At 37.3% G+C, this 20,683-nt stretch overlaps 1 protein-coding gene across 1 annotated transcript; it reads left to right on the top strand.

Moving 5' to 3' along the window:
* Positions 1–1,558: 1,558 nt before the first annotated feature.
* LOC110739301 lies at positions 1,559–14,689 on the top strand. The gene is made up of 14 exons (XM_021919766.1): positions 1,559–2,217; positions 5,006–5,078; positions 5,165–5,295; positions 5,454–5,834; positions 5,921–7,206; positions 7,390–7,703; positions 7,793–9,498; positions 9,603–9,760; positions 10,237–10,397; positions 10,799–10,959; positions 12,748–13,439; positions 13,519–13,580; positions 13,753–13,851; positions 14,375–14,689. Exons 1-11 carry the CDS (start codon positions 2,056–2,058, stop codon positions 12,943–12,945), a joined length of 4,731 nt encoding a protein of 1,576 aa, XP_021775458.1. The 5' UTR covers positions 1,559–2,055; the 3' UTR covers positions 12,946–13,439; positions 13,519–13,580; positions 13,753–13,851; positions 14,375–14,689.
* The last annotated feature ends 5,994 nt before the right edge of the window (positions 14,690–20,683 follow it).

Genomic DNA, 20,683 nt, shown 5'->3' with positions numbered 1-20,683 from the left:
ATATGGAATAAATGGGGAATGAGTCTGGCCCTAATTAGATGATAAGATTACATAACTAAGGGCTTAGGGAAAAATAAAACGACGCTCATCATCTTTCTTCCTCTCTCTCTCAACAACCGGTTAGAAGTTCTCCATAGAAGAGGAGATTAATCCCTCCCGTCCAACTAGCATTGGTGGAGGTTCGATCTACATTTGTGGAATAGTGTCACGGTCCGAGTGTTTTGACACCGGGTCATGCGGCGCGTTTTTGTCTTTTGGCGACAAGGACGCAAGCCTAGAGTGAAAAGGGTACACGAGCACACATCAACACGGACCAAGAGTATCTCAAGGAAGCACACATCGATAATGAGTGCAGAGTCGGGGCTTGTGACGACCGATATTTTGAAGGGCACAAGCGAGACCGACGACAACGAGGGTGTCTTTTGAGGTTCTCTTGGTTTGGAGGGGATGCTTTAAAACAAGGCAAGCACAGTATCTATAAAAGCATAAATCAACACACAAGTCTTAAAGCAATATGCAACTGGGTAGGGAGCTTTGATTCATTCAACCATTCGCTCCCTAAAGAGCTTTAAATAGAATTTACAATGGAAATCTAGTAAACACTAGATTGACAATAACATAATAATTCTACTTAAAGCCTAAAAAAACTTAAAGAAAAGCCTAGAAAGATAAACAAAAGCAAAATACAAGTAAAAAGAAAGAAGAATACATAAGAAAGGAGGTGGATTCTGACAAATAGTCATAGAGGAGCAACAATTGGGGCTCTAATCTTCGCAAAAAGGTAGAAGAAAGCTTGGGAATTCATGCATCAAAATTTAATTCTAAACTATTATGTGATCTTCTATTTGTATATGCATGAGATGCTGTTTAGGTGTGTATCAAATGTGTATCAATGAGATTCATGAAATTCCGCGTAGAGTACCTAAAACCCTAGGTATGGTGCTGATAACGTGTTGTAAAATAGAGAGAGAATAGATATGAGAGGTTGGGTGAGAAGAGGTGTATCCTTTCATATAATAGGAGATTTATATAAATATACATATACAATAGCAAGTTATTTATACGGAGAACCCTAAACCATACACCTAGAATATTCTAGAGAGTACAGGGGTATAATAGTCATCCACAAATATTTCATAATAAATATACTTTTTAAATCTAAAGGCCAGACTGATTGTGCTATGATTAAACCGAAATTGGACCATTAAAAGCAATACATAGCCCGGACTGAATAGATTTGGATCAATTTTATAAGTACATAAAAAAAAAATAATAAAAAATATGGTTAATGTCTTTCTGAAATCTTAATATATAATACGAAATACCTCATAATTTTAATCTTTTAGGATTTCTCCGAACATATTAAAGGTAAAATTGAATTTTATAAATCGATTTTGGACCGAATCGATTAAACCATGGGTATAATGCTAGAAGCCAAAATTGAAACAAGCAAATTATGATGAAAACATATAATTATGGGAACCATAAATTTAGTTTTCTCCTCTTTCTCTAGTTGGATCGGCCCACTTCTGACAAAATAAGAAGATAGGAGAACTAGTATAATATTTTTTACCTTCAAAATTTTTAGAAAGTGGGGGCATTAAAATTAAAACATAAATAAGAAAAAGGAAAAATAAAATTAAAAACGCGGCTGCTTTACACCAAAAAAACCGTAGTTCATCTCTGCTAATCAAATTCCAGCTCCTACAGATCGTCAATTTTACGATCCACAACTAAAAAGGGGTTTTTAATACTCCTCAAATTTCGATCAATTACAATTAAATTACCCTCAAAAAACCCAGAAAAATTTATTCTTTTTCTTCCCAATTTAATTCATTTATTTTATTTTATTGTTTTTTTTTTCCTTTCAATTAGGTGGTTTTTTCTGGATTTCAGCTATTGATCTTGATCTAATAAGGTGAAATAACTAATGGGGTTTTCTAGATTTCGATATTCTTCAATGGGTCGAATAGAATTTGTGATTTTATTTTCTGGGAAATTGTGAAATAGCTTGGTGAGTAATTTTTGTCAATCGAAACGTTTCGCGTTTCTGAGATGATTTCTTTGGGGAGGAAGGGATTAGAGCAGAGATTTAGCAGTAATAATAATAAGAGAGAGATGGAGGTTGAGACTGAGCTTGAAGAAGGAGAAGCTTGCTCTTACCAAGACGATGATGATGATACAAGCATTGACCCTGATGTTGCCCTTTCTTACTTAGTAAGCTTCTTAGTTTAATTGTTATTGGGTTTTGTTTTGATTTTATGGATTAATTTTGTGCAAATTTTGTTATTCAATTATATGGTGCTCTTCTACTTTAAGCTGTTTTTAGATCAGGAGTCTTTAGTAAGCATTGAAATTTTGCTTAACAGAATCTATTTGTTTTATAATTGTATAATTCTTTGTTATTGTATTAGTTAGCTACAATTGATACTTAGGTATTCGAGGTTGAGGTAGGAGCATTTTTGATGGGGTTTTGTTAGTGGGTGAATGGTGTTGAATTTGGTATGTCATGTGGGTAATGAAGTCACAGTTGTTATGAGAATGGAGATGCTAGTTTCGATCAAATGTTAGTGAATGTGAGCGTTTCTTCGTGAATGTAAAATTTGAAACCAACTTTGTGTATTGAGAATAATTGGTTTCGAACTAAGTTTGAGATGATATATGATATAAAGTGTGGGATTTTACCTCAGTGCTTGAATGTTGAGGATATTTCTTGTTTGATAATTGGGATACTTTCCTAAGTTGATGAAATACTAAAACTTGGAACTTCTCAAAGACTATAGCTGATTAATAATAGGTGTGGACCACAGAAGAAACATTGATCTTCTTTGATTGTCTGATGCTTTATAATGAAGTGCCAGTAGCACATATATGTCTTGGAGGTTGGAAGGAACTATACAACAGTTGTTCTAGGCTATCCGACTACATTTGAGATTTTATGGACTATGGTGGTTGATTAAAATGATCCAAACTTGCTAAAACTTTGTGAAATGCCATCGAATGATAGACCTTGAATAAATGCTTGGCCTTTTTCATGCTGGGGGAGGTGGGGAAGAGAGGGGGGGGGGGAGGGGGAGAGTTTGAGGTTCCCTCAACTTGTTGATGATTTTCATGCTAAGTTTCGTAACGGAAGTTACTACTTACTCTAAACTCCAAAAAATCTAGATCTGCTTGTCTGCACATTTTATGACCAGCTACTCTTGAGCAGCAAAAGGAAGTGCTAGCTCTATCTATTAACTGTATGGAGTCATTTATTTGTTATTTACTACCTTTCAATATCTGACAGCTTATCAAAGTGTCCATTGATGATACTTTCAAATTAATATAATTAAAATATCTTGTATAGTGTGCTCTTGCTTTGTCAAACATAGTCTTTTATCTTGGAGGAACTACTAAAATATCTTGTATAGTGTGCTCTTGCTTTGTCAAACATAGTCTTTTATCTTGTCAAACATATGAGAATGCACCCCCATTTGGAAGGATAGCATATAAGGCTATATCTTGAATGAATAGCAGACTGTCTTAGAAAAGGACTATGAGGAGAGATAACGAGAATTATTTGGTATATCAAGATTTTACCCTTATATGCTAATACCATACATACCAATCAATGTAATTGTCTAATTAAATGGCAGGGAAGTGCTCGTTATTTCTTAATTTTCCTGATATCTTAATTGAGGAGGAATTTACTTATTAACTAACCAGCGTCCAACATATAAGATTCTTATTACAAGTCATAGAAGAATGTACTATTTTGCTTTTCTAAGTATTTAATTACTATTGACTAAGTAAACTATAGGTGATCATAGATAACTTGTTTGTTGATGCTCAATACATACTGGTTATCTAGGTCTATTGATTGCTTTAGAAGTCAATCACGTTGAACCTCAAAACAAGTTGTGATTAAAGAAGATGGTCCAGGAACTACAAACTTACTGAAAGCATACTGTCTATTAAGCTAGTATATTGCAGAACAATATGGCATAGTTGATCATGATTGACAAGATTAGTATTCCTAGCATTATCTCGTTGCTGGATAAAGAGTGTGAGAGTTTGTAGTTTTATGATCACCACATGTGGTTCTGATAGAGTAGAACAGATGAATAAACTTGCTTTTAATTCTTACAGATGAATAGAGTTTGTTGCATTATCAGGAATTAATTTTTTTTCTTACTGCAGAGACTTATCTTTGTTAATTCTTAGTTAAACTTTTAGTGACATCGGTCAGTTTCATTATCAGGTGGTTAAAAGTAAGTATTTGAGAAAAGTTAATAGTAGTACTATGTTTTTCACCTTTCATGATGGTATGGCATATAATGATGGACCAAGGTTATCCCTATTTTGAATTTATTCCCTCATCTCAGCCACATGTTAAAGTCAATTGCATAAGTGATGGTGAATTTTTCTTTATTTAAGTACATGGTAAATTTTTGTTATGGCCCGTGATACCAATTCATGACAAATATAAGCTTGTGACTTGGGATAGAATGATTGATGGCTAGCAACTATTTCAGATATCTATTTCAAAATCCAAAAACTCCTTCCTAATTGATTTTCCACCTCCTGAGTTCGGTGGCAGAATTGCGAGTCACAAGTTTAATAGGGGACAAATGATCTAGGATGAATTGGTACCCATTGTTTCTTTTCCTCCGTACTCCCTTTTTTCATTTTTTTTTTTCACGATTAGATATGCTTTTTCAAAATAGAAATCTGATAATGCCACACGCTCACACAGAGATGAAGATAAATCTTTAGGGATCTGAATTTTTTTTCCTAACTTTGTCAATAACTATATCAGTAATGAATTATGGATGCAGGATGTTTTCAAGGTGAAATATTTTGGCAGTGTTATGTCTCGTTTATAGAGTAATGAGTGTTGGCTTCTTTTTTCTGATACAAGTCATTTGTGTACCCATTCTTGTTATCGACTTCGACTCGGTTTGTCACTTTGTTTTGGTGCTGTACACTATATTATTGGTGACAATATTTTAATTGTGTTTTCAAGGATGATAAACTTCAAGATGTACTGGGTCACTTTAAGAAAGATTTTGAAGGGGTGGTTTCAGCCGAGAGTTTGGGTGAGTCAATTATTACTAACCATCTACTCTTTTCTATGATTTGAAAGATTTGACACATTCATTATCCTTGCCTCATGATATTTCAGGAGCAAAATATGGTATATATGGTTCGTTCTTGCCAACTTATCGCCGATCACCTGTTGGATCTCAATCTAAAAGTCCACCAAGAGTTCAAAATAATATTACTCCCCAGTCTCCAAATACATTACAAATGGAGGTACTCTTACTATATTGTTTTATGACGTATCTCTTGTTAAATTTATTGGTGAAAACATTATTCATATGCATAGAAGGCTTTGTCTTTACTTTTGATTTGTTTATAAGTTTTAAAAATGACCATTTTGGATATTTCTTATTTGTCGGACTTGTCTTTAGGTTGGTCATCATAAATCTCTTGCTCCGGCCAATGTCTCGTATTCAATAAAACAAGGATCTGCTTCTACTGGTTCTGCTTCATCTTTTCCTTACAAGCCATTACCCCAAAATGACCTGAGTAGAAAAAATGGGAGGAAAAAATCCATTAAGTCATTGGATTTGTGTGCAACTAAATCTGAAGTTCGTGATCAGAAAACGCTGAAAGTTCGAATTAAAGTGGGTTCAGATAATTTGTCAGTGAAGAAAAATGCTGCAATCTATAGTGGTCTTGGACTTGATGGTTCTCCAACTTCATCACTTGATGATAGCCCCATGGATAATGAAGGGCTGTCTTGTAGACTTTCATTTGATGGTTTCGAGTCTCCAACTCAAATTATTCAAGTGAGTTCATGGTTTTGTTTACTTTTTCTTGTGAAAATTACTTTTTCTCTCTTATTCTTATTGATCTCTATTATATTTCTGGGCAGATGATGACATCCTCCCTGCTATTAGGAGGTTGCTTTTTGTCTCCTCTTCCAGATGACCTGATGTGTTTGAGTGAAAGGCCAAAACACACGCAAGACATTCTTACTGAAACTTCCTCCAAGGCCGAACTAAAAAATTCTGTCACAGGGCACCCAACTTTTCCAATCAAAGATAAGACAAGTTCTGTTGAGAACAACATGAAGTTGTTGGATAAAAAAGGGTTATCTTTGCAAGATAAGGGAGATGGGAAGGACAACAATATAGGTTTTGGTTCCCAATTGAAGGAGACAGACATTGATGCTGTTTCTTGTGATGAGCTTGTTTCTAAAGCTTTGAAACTTCCCCTTCTATCTAATGCTCACAGTGATGTGAGATGCTCTCCAACAGCTTCTTTGAAGCAAACAGTTTTCAGTGATACATCAGAGAGGGAGCCTTTAGAACCAGTTTTTGTCCATGTCAGCTTAAGTGAGAAATCAACTGGGAAGGTATCCTATGCTGCAAATAACTCAAATAGCAAAGCTGCTGAAGTCCGAAACAATATGGTGACCGATTCAGAAAAAGTTGGTGATGACAAATTTAAAACAGTTGATGGTACTACTAATTTCAGTACTGGTGCTTCCAATTTAAAAAAGGCTTCAAAGAATGGACTGAAAGATCCTGTAAATCAAGGGACCAACAAATTTACTTCCCGTGATGATGCTATGGCTGTATCTTGTGGGAATGGACAGTTCTCGTTTGGTGATGAAAAAAGACCAAAGAAAAGTCAAGCTCGTGGATTTGCTACTGGAAAAATAGCCATGGAAATTAATGAAGATAGTGCTCCGTTGCTGAAAGACATGAAGTATACTGATGCTGAGAAAACTGCTTGTAGAATTGAAGTGCAAAAGGATTCCAAGATAGGCATGGGTCAATATGTTGACTTCTTTGGAGAGATGAATGAGGAAGAAGGTGATGTAATGGACTCCCCAGATGTCCCTTCTGGAGAGATGTTGAAGACCTCTGAGGTGGTTGACAAGACCAGCTTTGTTTATGAGAACAATTCTAAGGAGAGGACAAGTTCCTTGGATACACGCAAGGGAACAACTTTCGGGGAGAAACTTAAAGGGCACTCTACCGATGCTCCTGTGCCAGAAAATGGCCGCCCTATATTTGAAACAGCTCCTACTAGCAATGAAGCAAATGTTGATTGGGTTGGCTGTGACAAATGCCAGAAATGGCGAGTTTTCCCACCTGGCTGTAAACCTGACAACCTTCCTGATAAGTGGGACTGCAGTATGATGACCTGGCTGTAAGCTCATTTTAGATTAAATCTATGTTTCCTTGCTTTTCATCCAATTCACACTGCTTTTAAACATTTTTTTGGCTTGAGATGGCTGATGGGCTATCATGCAGGAAAGAATTTCTGGTGTTAATTTTTCTCACATTTCAAAAATTTTGTTGAGTTCTTATACAATTTTGATTTTATCTCTAGGCCTGATATGAACCGTTGCAGCGCTAGTGAGGAGGAAACCAACAATTTCCATGTCCCTCCTCCTGGAATGACTTCAGCTGATATTATGAACTCTGGGAGAATAACCAGTAAAGTAAGAAAACCGTCAAAGTCATCTTTCCAAAATTCTCCAAAAAAGCCTCCAAGCTCTATAAAGAAGCAATTTTCAGCAAAAGAGCCATACCACATGAACGGACTAGATCTTGAGCAACAAGCTAAGTCTGGTGATACATATCCAGATTCTGGTCAACATAAGAAAATAGAGAAGCACAGAATGGATTGTTACTCTGATGGAGGTATTAAATGTCAAGTATCCTTGTCTAATTGTTCTGATCTTAGCACTCTTATTTCTTATAGAGAATTGATTTTCTTGGTGTTCCCACAGGTCATGCTAAGAACCCAAAAATAAAAAGCAAAAGGGAATCTGATCAAGATTTTTCTAGAACTTCTAAGAAAAGTAAAACACGTAGCATGCAAAGTGGGGATAATGGGGTAGCTGCCCATGATCAAGGTTTTGAGACTTTGGGTGTTAGCTCAGGCTATGGGCTGGGAGCTGGTACATCTGGAAAGGATCAGGTATCTGACTTAGAATTCTTTGCTTCTCAGAACTCTAAGGATGACATCAATAGCATCCGTCCAGATTATTTTGGCAAATCAAAATTTCAAGTTGAGGACCTTCCAGTTGTTGGTTCCATGCATGTCAGCAAGTCTGGTAGTGGAAATAAGAAGAGAAAAGGTGATAATTTCAAGGATCCTCCAAACTCTACTCCATCTTCTGGCAAATTGAGGGATGATAATGAAAAATCTAGCAGGAAGAGGCATAGGATATCCAAGTCAGAAGGAAAAGATTCCAGTGCAAGTAAAAGAAATGGTAAAGCAGACAAGAAGACTAAAAATGTTTCACAACACAGATTGGTTAGTAATGAGTCTGTGCAAAAGGATTCAGTAGGTGCAAATCCTGTTATGGCAGCTACATCAAGCTCTTCAAAAATTTCTGGATCTCTTAAAGTCAAATCTAAGTTCCAGGAAATAAAAGGTTCACCTGTTGAATCAGTTTCTTCTTCTCCCTTGAGAATTCCAAATCAAGATAACATCATATCTGGGTGCAAAGTAACAGTAGGGAATGATGACGTCCAAGAGGCCACCAAAGTGGCAACAGACAGTCCTACAAGGTGCTCTGCTGTTGATTATGATGGCAACGATGATCAATCTGGAGCTATACTGAACGATAAAATTGCAACAGGCACACTTCATGGCTCTTCAAATTTGATTGGCGTGCAAGACAAAAGTATAGGAGATTTACAGCTGACTAATGGTAACAGCCGCGTTGAAAATTTGAACTTAGATAATGGGTTCCCCTCAGAGACACAAGTTTCACATAGATGTGTGAATGAAACAGCAGCTAGAGGTGAACTCCGTCTTGATGCCAATATTTCAAACTCAGGAAAATCTTGTAAGGATTCTCCTTCACTCTCCAATGATAAGAATCAAACTTTGAAATCTAATTCTGGGAAGAGCAAAGTTAAGATGTCCGACTCATATGAGAACTCACTGAATCATACAATAGCTCATGAAGAGAGAGAACTGGACAGGAAAGTAAAAGTTGACGAGAAATGTGGGTCAAGTGCTGATAAGAATATGAATTGTACAATATTGAGCAATAAAGAACCCTCTTTTCCAAAGTCTGAAGGAAAGCCAGAATTTGATGAGAGAAGATTTTCAAAGAAGTTTGATGTGGATAAATCTGAGGACTTGGTACCAATATCTGCAAAAGAGAAGTCCAGGCATATGCTGCGTTCTGATGGTGAGAAAAAGGAGGCGTTAGATAATCTGCAACCTAAGCAAGGTATTAAGGCCAGTACTTCAGCCAGTGATGCTCGTCTTGATGCTCTTCCTAGGGAACCCAGACTGAATAAAAAAGCTGATAGTCAGAATGGAACTCATATTTTGTCAAAGCAAACAATATCTAATGGCCACAGGAACAAGAATCAGGATGCTCCAAGTCCTCTTAGAAGGGATTCTTCTAGTCAAGCTGCAAGCAGTGCTATTAAAGAAGCCACAAACCTCAAACACTTGGCTGATCGACTGAAGGTGATAATAGTCTTTGTTCTCTCCTCTGAAAAGAAATCAGAAAATGGAAGAATCGCTAAAGTATCCTTTCTTTCTAAATTGGTGTTATTTGCTGACTGTTGCAGAGCTCGAGTCCAACAGAAAGTATAGCAATGTACTTTGAAGCAGCACTGAAGTTTCTTCATGGAGCCTCCCTTCTAGAATCTGGAAAGGCTGAGAACATTAAACATGCAGATATTGCTCAATCTAAGCAAATCTATAGTAGTACCGCAAAGCTTTGCCAGTAAGTAAACAAGTCGATCACATATTCACTCTTAATATTGTCTGTATCATATGACTGGATGCACAGCACTGAATTGCTAAGACTAATTATTTCCAGCATTCTAATACTGGGTGGCATATAGTTTCAACTAATATGGCAGATATTTTGAGGAATTAGTTGTGCTTCATGCATCCTTTGATATCTCTCTGTGGTTATCTGATGTCTGCAATTTCAGAGAACTTGAACTTGCATGTGCGCGCGCACACACAACACATTATATCAACTTTGCTGTAAATTATTTCCTCTAGTAATATACACTTGTTGATTTATTATAACACACACACACACGTACTGCTTAGAATTATTGACCTGAGTGTCTGCAGTGATTGTTTCCTTATTTTATTTCAACTTTGCTATAACCTCTAGTAATATGTAGTCATATACCTCTTGATTTATTATGTTCGCTAACTAAAGTTTCTCCTCCCCAAATGAAAAAGGTTTTGTGCCCATGAATTTGAGAAGATGAAAGACATGGCTACTGCTGCACTGGCATACAAATGTGTGGAAGTGGCATATATGAGGGTAATTTATAATTCACATATTACTGCAAGCAGAGATAGGCATGAGTTGCAGGCTGCTCTGCAGATGGTTCCTCCAGGTAATGGAATATGTTTGTACTTATGACCTTGTTTTCCTTTTTTCTTTTGTTCTATTCTTTTTATCCGCTTTCGATATTCTGGGACTTTCAATTAGTTATTTATTTTCATCTTCATGACAAAATACATAGCAGAACAATTTTATGTTTTTATGCTTCACTGCCACCAGCGGTGTTTCTGCCAATAGGCCCTATTTTTGACTTGTGTTTGGGGTTAAGGGCAGTAGGGCTGGTGGTCAAAACCCTTACATCAACCTGTATTATATTGTTGCTTCTTTCTAGTAGCTTTTTATCATTGATCATTTTCATAAATACTGACCCCTGTCCAATTTTTGTCCTTGATCAGCTGCTGCTACTGATGTTTAGCAAAGTAGAAGCCACTAATTTTGAATTTGTATGTGTAGGAGAGTCGCCTTCTTCATCTGCCTCTGATATTGACAACTTAAACAACAATGCTAATGGGGACAAGGCTGCTCAGGCCAGAAGTGGTGGTTCACCTCAACTTGCAGCAAACCTCGTCATTGCAGCCAAGAACCGTCCAAACTTTTCTAGGCTTCTTAGTTTTGTAAGTTCCCCTGGTTCTTGTCTGAAATAATGGTGTATCTACTTATGCTACTGAAACCAGATGTTACTTGCCTTGAAACTGAAATAATTATTCTGTTTATATCAGCCTGAATAACTAATATTTGGAAAAATAATTCTAAATATTCCAATTTTAATCATTTATCTTTTGTGAATCCCAACTTTGAATGAATTCAGATTATCCTAACCTAAGAGGGGGTGGAGGGGGGGGGGGGGGGTGGGGGTGGGGGGTTGGGTTTCCTAAATGATTTCACTCTAAAGGATTATGAACTATTGCATAGTTCCAAACCAATGGCATTTAGGCTAATTTTAGTTTGCCTTATTTTTGCTTATCTGAACTTACTTCTTCTGATGTGATGTGATTTGATTTAATTGTCAGATTTGACTAAACTTTGACCTTATATGTACGTTAATTCATAAGGAAAAAAAATTAACGATGTCTTATTAGATTTGTATAAATGCATATTTTCTAAATATGTAATTTTCATAATGATTTTCATTACGGAATTTAATATATTTAGCGACAAAACTTTGCGCATAAAACAATAAAGTGTGATATTAACTTTTAATTTCTGATCTCTAAACAGTCATATTTCATATTTCGTAAAATGTGGGCTGAATTTAGTTTGGAGAGTTGGGGAAAGTATGGGTGGTGGTGGAGATGAGGTGGTGGTTTACATTTTTTGAGTTAATGGGAAATAGGGGGAGAGTGAATGTGTATGAAAGAGGTAGTGGGGAGGGACCAGGCTAAGGGTATGAAGGAAGATAGAAACAAGCAAGGACTTTTTTGGACAATAAACATTGCAAATTAACCTTGGATCATGCTAAAGATTATCCCCTTGAAAGTTGAACTTATATTGCGTCAACTCAAAGTTGGAATTATATTTAACATGCCGCTCAAAGTCAGATATGCTTATTTCTCTTTGTATGTTTCATGAATCTTAAAGCATGTTGGACTGTTGAGTCTTGACATTGCATAGTTATGTTTCAATTTATTATTCTCTTTGAACAAAAGATGACTATATCATTCCAAAATAGCATCAACTGCTACAACCTCACTGGTGAATGGAGAAGCTCCTACAACCAAACCGTTAACCATATTCTTTAGCTGACTCTTGTCTCTTGCTAGCTAGTTATTCAGCAAACGTCCCCTAAGTCAAAGCGAGGATCCAAAACCTTGCATTTACAAACTTTCTTGTAGGTAATAATAAATGGTGATGACTTTGTATAATTTTACTAGGAAGTGTCATGCTAAAAGTCCATAATTATGCAATTATACCTCTAGATGTATTTATCTTCATAATTTCCATCACCACACCACTCATTAGTCATACCAACAATTGTTATCACTTACCAATGGGGACTTTGTATAATTATACTAGGAAGTGGCATACTAAAAGTCCATAATTATGCAATTATACCTCTAGAAGTACATCTTTTTCGTAAATTTTCATCACCACACCACTCATTAGTCATCACCAACAATTGTTATCACTTATCAATGGCTTAGCTGATCCCACTAGCTTGTGAAATTCATTTTTTATCAGCTAAGATTTCCCTTGCCCTCAGACCTTATTTAATTACTGAACACCAAGATTAGAGGTTTAACTGAAATCAAGGTCTATAATGAGCTCAATCAGTAACAAGCTATTCCATAAAATTTTCTTATATACCCTATAGTGCTGTGGCTTAGAGAAGGTACTTTATCTTCTTGTAAATTTCTCTAAAGTTAAGATTGATGTTGTGCCTTGATAAGGTTTATCTTTTGCAGGCTCAGGATGTAAATTCTGCAATGGAAGCTTCAAGAAAATCACGCATTGCTTTTGCAGCTGCTAATGTTAGCATGAGTCGGGCAGATTTAAAAGAGGGAGGAATCACTTCCATTAAGAGAGCTCTGGATTTCAATTTCTATGATGTTGATGGGCTACTGCGTTTGGTTCGGCTTGCTAAGGAAACAATCAGTCGTTAAGCAGTTATTTTTGGCAGTTCATGTTGTCCAGAGGAAGTTATGTCTTTTGTGGAACTGTCTTGAGGAGGTAAAAAGTGAATGGGTTTCATCCTTTGCTTGCATGTGGTGATATGGACCAGAAATCATTTCATGTCTTCAGCTGGTTCCTCACATGGACAAGAGACTCATTGCAAGCTGTTGACAATAGTATCAAGGCTATCAATTATCTTATGTTTCTTGGGAGTAGCAGTCAATGAGAATTCTTTTTGCGGCTAATTATTATTGGAAGGGATGGCAATTATCATTATTGGATTTCCATCCTGTTATGACAAGAGAATTCCTATACCGTTCATGTTATTTTAATTCAAGTATGATTGTGTACATAAAAGAGATTAGAACATGAGAAATGTAGCTCATATGGAGTAACAGTCACTGGAGCTTGCTGGGAACCCTGAAACCGCATCACTCTTGTTTCTAGACAATCCCAGAAGATTGAGGAAAAACTACAATTTGATGTAATTACTTTTTCCAAGGCTTTATCATGATGGCTTTGCAAAGATTGTAATTTGATTGTTTCTGTTTTCTTTATGGCAGTGCTGACATTTTCTAAATGAGAGGATACAAGTGGCATGAAGCACCAAATACATGTATATAAGGTGAATAGATGAAGTCTATAACATTTGTGGTATCACATCTCATTAATGTTTATATGAGTTTTTACTTGAAGGCATGTCTTTATATAATATAGGATTTTCTGAACTAAATCTGGTGTCCCATTGCTTATATTAAGCTATATTACTCATTTTTTTTTTCTCTACTGGCAAACAGGCAGCAAAATCTTCCGTATATTTTTAGGAAGAAACACCGCAGAGTTTGCACAGCACACTCCTAAACTGAAATCACTAACGATGGGATCAGCTCTAACAGGTAAATTTAAATTGCCTACAAGATCTCCAGCCCTTTGATTAATAGATTGTCCTGTAATTCTGATCAATCTAAATTCTCAAACAACTGGAAGCCTTTTTTTAATTTATATGAAGAAATAAGTTCTGAATTTGTAGAGTGTGTATTTTCATTGCTGACTGCATAAGCATTTATTTTAGTTTGAGAGTATTGATCTACCTTATTGATGTCACACATAAACATTATTACATATTGAAATGGAGGTGCTTGGACTTAAAGAGACTCGAACTGAATTGGTGCAACATCATATTGTCCTTGTTTCTAGATGAATTGTCATCTTTAAAACCTATCCTCTCATAAATTTGTTAGTTTTGATTCTTTTAATCTTCCCGCTATGTTTCTTTGCTGAATCTTTTCAGATGAGTAACATTGATTATTGGCATCATTGTTTGTTATATCTTCTGTTTGATTCGAATTTTTTCATCCACAACACTTTTCCTTTCACTTTATGCACTAGATTGATGAGATTTATATTTTTGATTTTCAGGTGTATGCTGCAGGTTTTTGTTAACTTTAAAAACTGTAAATACAAGAAACATGAGTACCCCTTTACCTATTTTAAGGTTTTTCCCCCCTCTAAATTCGTTTATTATTATTTTTTTCCAGAAACAATGTATAAGGTTTTTTTTTTTTTTTTTTTTTTTTTTTTTTTTTTTTTTCACAAAACAATAAGCAACTTATTGTCTTACTACAATCTATGTATTCTGTTCATCTCTTAAATACACCCCAAACAGCATGTATACATTACCATATGATACACTAGTACAATCCTAATCTCAAAGGGCATTGCCCAGTTACGTGAGTCGGGTTGTTTTGTGAAAGGTTCCGACTTGATAAAGCCTTCTTCTTACCTTTAAAAAAGGTGACTATCTTTAATAGCACCCAAAACAATAAACTTTGGTGCTTTTAATGAATATGTTTGAGCAAAGATATCGGTCCCTTAAATGCATAATTTCCACCTGCAATCCCTAGTTTTTTCTATTACAATTTACTTCTTTTATCCCTTTTAGTTTGCTCCATTGCACTTTTATGAGCCAAATTAGAAAAAATTTGACCACAGATTAACACTAATTTATAAAAAAAATTAAAAAATATATATATTGTTAGGTGAGATTGTGTTGAATTTATTTTAATATCTACTCTTATGATATCACATTTTTTATTTTTTGCATCAACTATTTAGAAGAAATTTACATCTAAAGACATATCTTGAAAATTGTGAGAAGTCAAATGGGGTAAACATAAAGGGACAAAGTAATTTTCAAGGATAATCAAAGTCTAAGAGTCGCCAATACAGTAAAACCTAAGAAGCAAAATAGCATTTCAAATTAGCATTGTTTTTAATCTTACTCCCACTGTTTTGATTAATTGAAACACTTTTTTTTTCACTTGTTTTTGATTAGTTACAATGCATTCTTATTTGGTAAGAATTTATTATATCTTATTACCTCCTTCTAATAGATGCAACGTTATGACTTTTAGTAAAGCCAAGATAAGTGTTTCATCAATAAGATAAAAGCTTTTCATCAATAAGATAAAAGCAAGAGGGGGGGGGGGTGGGAAGGAATTATGTTTAGAAGAAAGTCTATCATCTAAAATTAAAATAAATGTTTGTATTTTTTTTTTCAAGAGAACATGTTTGTACAATTTTTTTTTGACATATGTTTGACAAATATTACAGACAAAAAGCGTCCGACAAAGATTTAAAATGAGCTAAGCTAGCTCTTACAAGTACCAAAATACAATAACGTGTCCTGGTTTTTCAACTTTGAAATAACTTAGTTTCTTTAGTAAATCTTAATAAACATTTTTCATTTATCAAATAGTTCTATGATAGGTAAGTGCCTTAATTTTCGTACGTGCTCCAATTTATTAAATTATATATGCATTGCTTCTAGCTATGTTTGACAAAATGCGGTTGTAAGAAATATGCCTTGAATCGGGAGCTAGGAAGATAAACGTCGGAAACTAGGAAAGTAGGGCAAGGCACGTCCATGCCTTGGGAAGGCATGGACATGCCTCGATGAAGAAGTATTGAAGACTGACTAGGCACGTCTGTGCCTAGTAGAGGCACATTCGTGCCTTAGCAAGCTTCATAGGTATTCGGCCAAGCACGTCCATGCCATCAGGAGGCACGTCCGTGCCTAGACGGAGTTCCGATGAGGCCCGTTCGTGCCTAAAGGAGGCACATCGCAGATTTTGAGTTTTGGTGCTTTTTGGACCTGAGGCACATCAATGCCTAAAGGAGACACGTCCGTGCCTCAACAGTTTTGGCCGATTTTGGATACTTTGTTCGTGGTTTTATTTCCTTAAATAAAGTCTATCTTTTCTAGAGTATGGGTTATTATAAATACCCTTAGGTTTTTTCCTAGCCGCTATGATATTCATTATCAATCTGTAATATGGAATTTCCTTAAGATCAATAACGCTTTTCTCTTGCCTGCCCGTGGACGTAGCCAACACACTGTTGGTGAACCACTTAAATCTGTGTGTTATTTATTTATTTATTTTGCATTAGTTAATTTGTTCTTTCTCACATCCGTTACAACAAATTGGTATCAAGAGCTTAGGTTCAATCTAAGTGGGAGAGATGTCTGGGATGAATGTGAAAATTGATAAATTCACTGGAATAGTTTTAGTCTATGGCAAATCAAGATGTGGGCGTTGCTGAAGCAACAAGGGTTATGGGAACCATTGGAAAAAAAGTTATCGAGTTCGGATACTGCTGAGATGGCCATTCTGGAGGAGAAGGCACATTCAACGATCATGTTGTGTCTTACAGACGAGATCATTACCGAGGTCGCGGAGGAGGATACCTCATCGGGTCTGTGGTTGAAATTGGAGAGTTTATACATGACGAAGTCTCTAACCAACAAGTTTCTATTGAAGCAATGTCCGTTCAGTCTGCGAATGAATGAAGGTACACCTCTTTGAGATCACCTAGATCAATTAAATACGATTTTGCTAGATTTGCGTAATATTGATGTTAAGGTTGACGATGAGGATGCTACTTTACTTTTGTTATTTTCTTTGCCTCTGTCGTATGAAAATTTTGTGCAATCTTTCATTGTTGGTAAAGATACTGTGTCCCCAGAATAGGTTAGATCATTTCATCATACTAGGGAATTGCGCCATATGGCATCTGGTAGTACAGGTACAGACAATCTAGCCTCTGGATTAATAGCTAGTGGTGGTAAAAGATATGGAAATTCCGGGAAGAAGAAGGCTAAGAATCCTGGAAATTCCAAAGGGGGTCCTAAGACAACTGATATGTGTAATTATAGTAAGGAAAAGAGGCATTGGAAGAGAGAATGCCCCAAGAAGAATCAACAGGATAAATCTATAACTACTGCTTTAGTAGAAGAGGATTCGATTTCTGAGTATGACATTGCTTTAGTTGCGGGTGAACATACATATCACAATGATGTGTGGGTTCTTGATTCTGGGGCATCATATCACATATGTCCACGTAGGGAGTGGTTTACTACCTATGAGCGGGTAGATGGAGGAAACATTTCGATGGCTAATAGTGCAGTGTGCAAGGCAATTGGGATTAACTCTATCAAGATCCGGACACATGATGGTACGTTTCACATATTGAACGATGTTAGAAATGTTCCACAAATGACTAGAATCTGATTTCACTTAGTGTATTAGACAATAAGAGGTTCAGTTTCAGGGGTAAAGGTGGAATTCTGAATGTCTGCAAGGGTTCTGAATGTCAAGCGTGGTACTTTGTATTTTCTACAAGGCTCCACTCTATCAGGTTTCGTTGTTGTTGTTTCGTCTGAGATTCAGAAGGATGATATGACCAAGCTATGACACATGAGGCTTGGGCATATGAGTGAGAGAGGGATGCAAATTCTCTCTTAGGCTGATCTTCTAGGTGGCCACAAGGTCACGAGCCTTGATTTTTGTGAGCATTGTGTCTTTGGGAAATTACATCGTAGCTGGTTCCTTAAAGGCATTAATAGAACTAAAGGTACTCTTGATTATATCCACTCCAATTGTTAGGGTGCTTTACGTGTTGAGTTATTGGGAGGTCACAGGTACTTTGTATCATTCATTGATGATTTTTCAAGGATGACTTGGGTGATCATAATGAAGTTTAAAAGTGAAGCTTTCAAGAATTTCAAGCATTAGAAGGTGTTAGTGGAGAATCAAATTGGGAAGAAGATCAAAAGGCTACAAACTGATAATGGTCTTGAATTTTGTTGGTCTGAGTTCGATGAGTTTTGCAAGAATGAGGGGATTGCCCGCTAGGCACCGTACCGTCAGAGATACACCACAACAAAATGGTGTAGCAGAACGATGAAAGGAATGGTGTCCTTCCAACAAGTGTATTATTCTGATAGAGGGTTCAGAATTATTACAGAGCTAATTCTTCAGTAAGGTCAAGTGATCGGAATGCCTTGGTGGAGGCCGCTTCCGATCAGTAATATTAAGGCATAATTAATATTACAGCTTAATCTTAACTGAACCCTTCGGGTCTAACCCAATCGAACAACCGATCCAAGACGACGAATTAATCCGAAGGATTCAATATAATGAGTCGTCGGAGTTTTACGAACACAGACGTCGGATATCGAGCCTAGGGCGTCGAGACCGAGCGTCGCAAAATCACAAGCAACAAGTACGAGCATAGCCGTAGCATCACATTGGCCGAGCCATGTGAAGTGCTAGGCTAGGCTAGTTCATCGCAAGCCTAGACGCACCATGTGTGTGCTAGGCGCACAAGGCAGCCCATCGTACAAGCACAGCACTATCGCAGTGCTAGGCACTTGCGTGTGTGTGCGTGTGCATGTGCCTAGGGCTGTCGCACCATCGCAACACACAACACAGCACTATCACATGGCTAGGCCTATGCGTGTGTGCGTGTGCATGTACCTAGGGCTGTCGCACCATCGCAGCACACAGCACAACACTATCGCATGCTAGGCCTATGCGTGTGTGTGTGCATGTGCCTAGGGCTGTCGCACCATCGCAGCACACAGCACAGCACTATCGCATGGCTAGGCCTGTGCGTGTGTGCGTGTGCATGCATGACATTGCAAAGTGTTGGCAGCCTCGCACAGCAGCACCATGCCAAGCATCACCCTGTGCGTATGCGTGTGCGAGTGCGAGTTCCAGGCAGTTAGCAGCGAGGCCCAGCGCCCAGCCTAGCATCATGCGTGGCTCGCTAGCAGCACGCATGTGCTAGACATGCTGGCTGGTGCGCGTTGCGTGCTGGGCAGTGATGCGGTGCAGGCTAGCTATGCTGGCTGGTGCATGCTAGCATGCTAGCTGGCTGCCAGCCCAGCAAGCCTTGCTTGGTGGCGGTTTTGGGAGAGTGGGGACCAACACTTGGGGCAAAATTCTTGGGGAGCAAGGCAATGGTTCCCCCCTTGTTTTTGGTCCTCACCTAACTCTCTCTCTCCCCTTGACAATTGTTGCATAGTGATTGCCTTGATTAATTATTTAATTAGAATTAAATAAATTATCAATTTGACTCATTCTCCCACATTGGTTGGGGAATGAAATCCAAGGGTTCATTTCCCTATAAATACCAAGGCTTTGGCATTTGGGAAAGAACACACTTGAGTGGAACTATATAGGCATCTCCATTGTTGAGAATACCTTAAGTTCGTAAAACTCCAAAGTTTATATTTTGTCCGGGTCCCGACTAACCTTCGGGGCTTAGGACGATCTGGTCGGGTTCGAGGGTACGAACAGTCGGAGGCCTTGCATTTGCGAGGTTGAAGTAAGAGCTCTATTAGCGAGCGAAGCACGTGTCTAGGGTATAATTCTTTATCCCTTCTTCTTTTAATTATGTATTAATTATGTTATGCATGCTTTAATTGCTTTAGTTATCGGGGCGGGTCTTGGGGGGTTTCTTTCCGTGTAGTGAGGGTCACTACGAAACCCTACAAACGAATGAATCAAACACTTTTGGAGAGAGGTCGGTGCATGCTCTCTAATATTAGATTTACTAGAAAGTTTTGGGCAGAAGCCATTAGTACGACATGTTATCTGATCAACCGTGGACCGCACTCTGGTATTAACCTCAAAACACCCTATGAGGTGTGATATGGTAAGCGTACAGATTACTCAAATATGAGAGCTTTTGGTTGCAATGTTTATTATCATGTTAATGAGGGTAAATTAGAGCTAAGGGCTAAAAAGGGAGTATTTGTAGGGTATGGTTATAGGATTTGGTCTCCATCAGAGAATGGAGTTATACTTAGTAGAAATGTATGTAGTATTTGATGAAAATTCTATGTTTAACTCTAATGTTCAATCCATAGTTGTATCAGGTAATGGTAGTGGTGACAAACAGGTGGAGCAACAAGTCACTCATGATGAGAGTGATGAGGTACAGGAAGAAGATGTTTAGCATGAAAATTCTGAAGCACCAAAATCATCAACACCAAAATTGAACAAGCCTAGTCTAGCTCTGGAGCGTCCTAAAAGGGCAAATTTTGGGAAACCTCCTAACAGGTTTGGTTTTGAACATATGGTGGCTTATGCACTACAGGTTGCCGAAGAGGTGGATGTCTATGAACCATCTACCTAAAAGGAAGCAATTACATGTACGAAATCTACCCATTGGCTTGCTGCAATGGGAGGTGAGATAGAGTAACTTTATAAGAATAAGACTTGGGATCTTGTTCCTAGGCCTTCAGGGAGAAAAATTGTTACTTGTAAATGGGTTATTAAGAAAAAAGGAGGGGATGACACCTACGGAGGGGATCAAGTATAAGGGTCGAGTAGTTGCTAGAGGGTTCACACAAAGAGAGGGGTAGACTACAATGAGATT

The sequence above is a fragment of the Chenopodium quinoa genome, unplaced genomic scaffold (genome assembly GCF_001683475.1).
Source record: "Chenopodium quinoa cultivar QQ74 unplaced genomic scaffold, ASM168347v1, whole genome shotgun sequence".
In the NCBI taxonomy this organism is placed as follows: Eukaryota; Viridiplantae; Streptophyta; class Magnoliopsida; order Caryophyllales; family Amaranthaceae; genus Chenopodium; species Chenopodium quinoa.
Note: the sequence above shows the minus strand (reverse complement) of the source record. Positions and strands in the feature narration are given on the sequence as shown.

Bases quoted from the DNA above. Each gene is read 5' to 3' on its own strand.
- LOC110739301 (XM_021919766.1), top strand. From the start codon at position 2,056: ATGATTTCTTTGGGGAGGAAGGGATTAGAGCAGAGATTTAGCAGTAAT. The intron at 10,398-10,798 runs GTAATGGAATAT...TTGTATGTGTAG, and splicing joins TCTGCAGATGGTTCCTCCAG to GAGAGTCGCCTTCTTCATCT. The intron at 10,960-12,747 runs GTAAGTTCCCCT...TATCTTTTGCAG, and splicing joins TTTCTAGGCTTCTTAGTTTT to GCTCAGGATGTAAATTCTGC.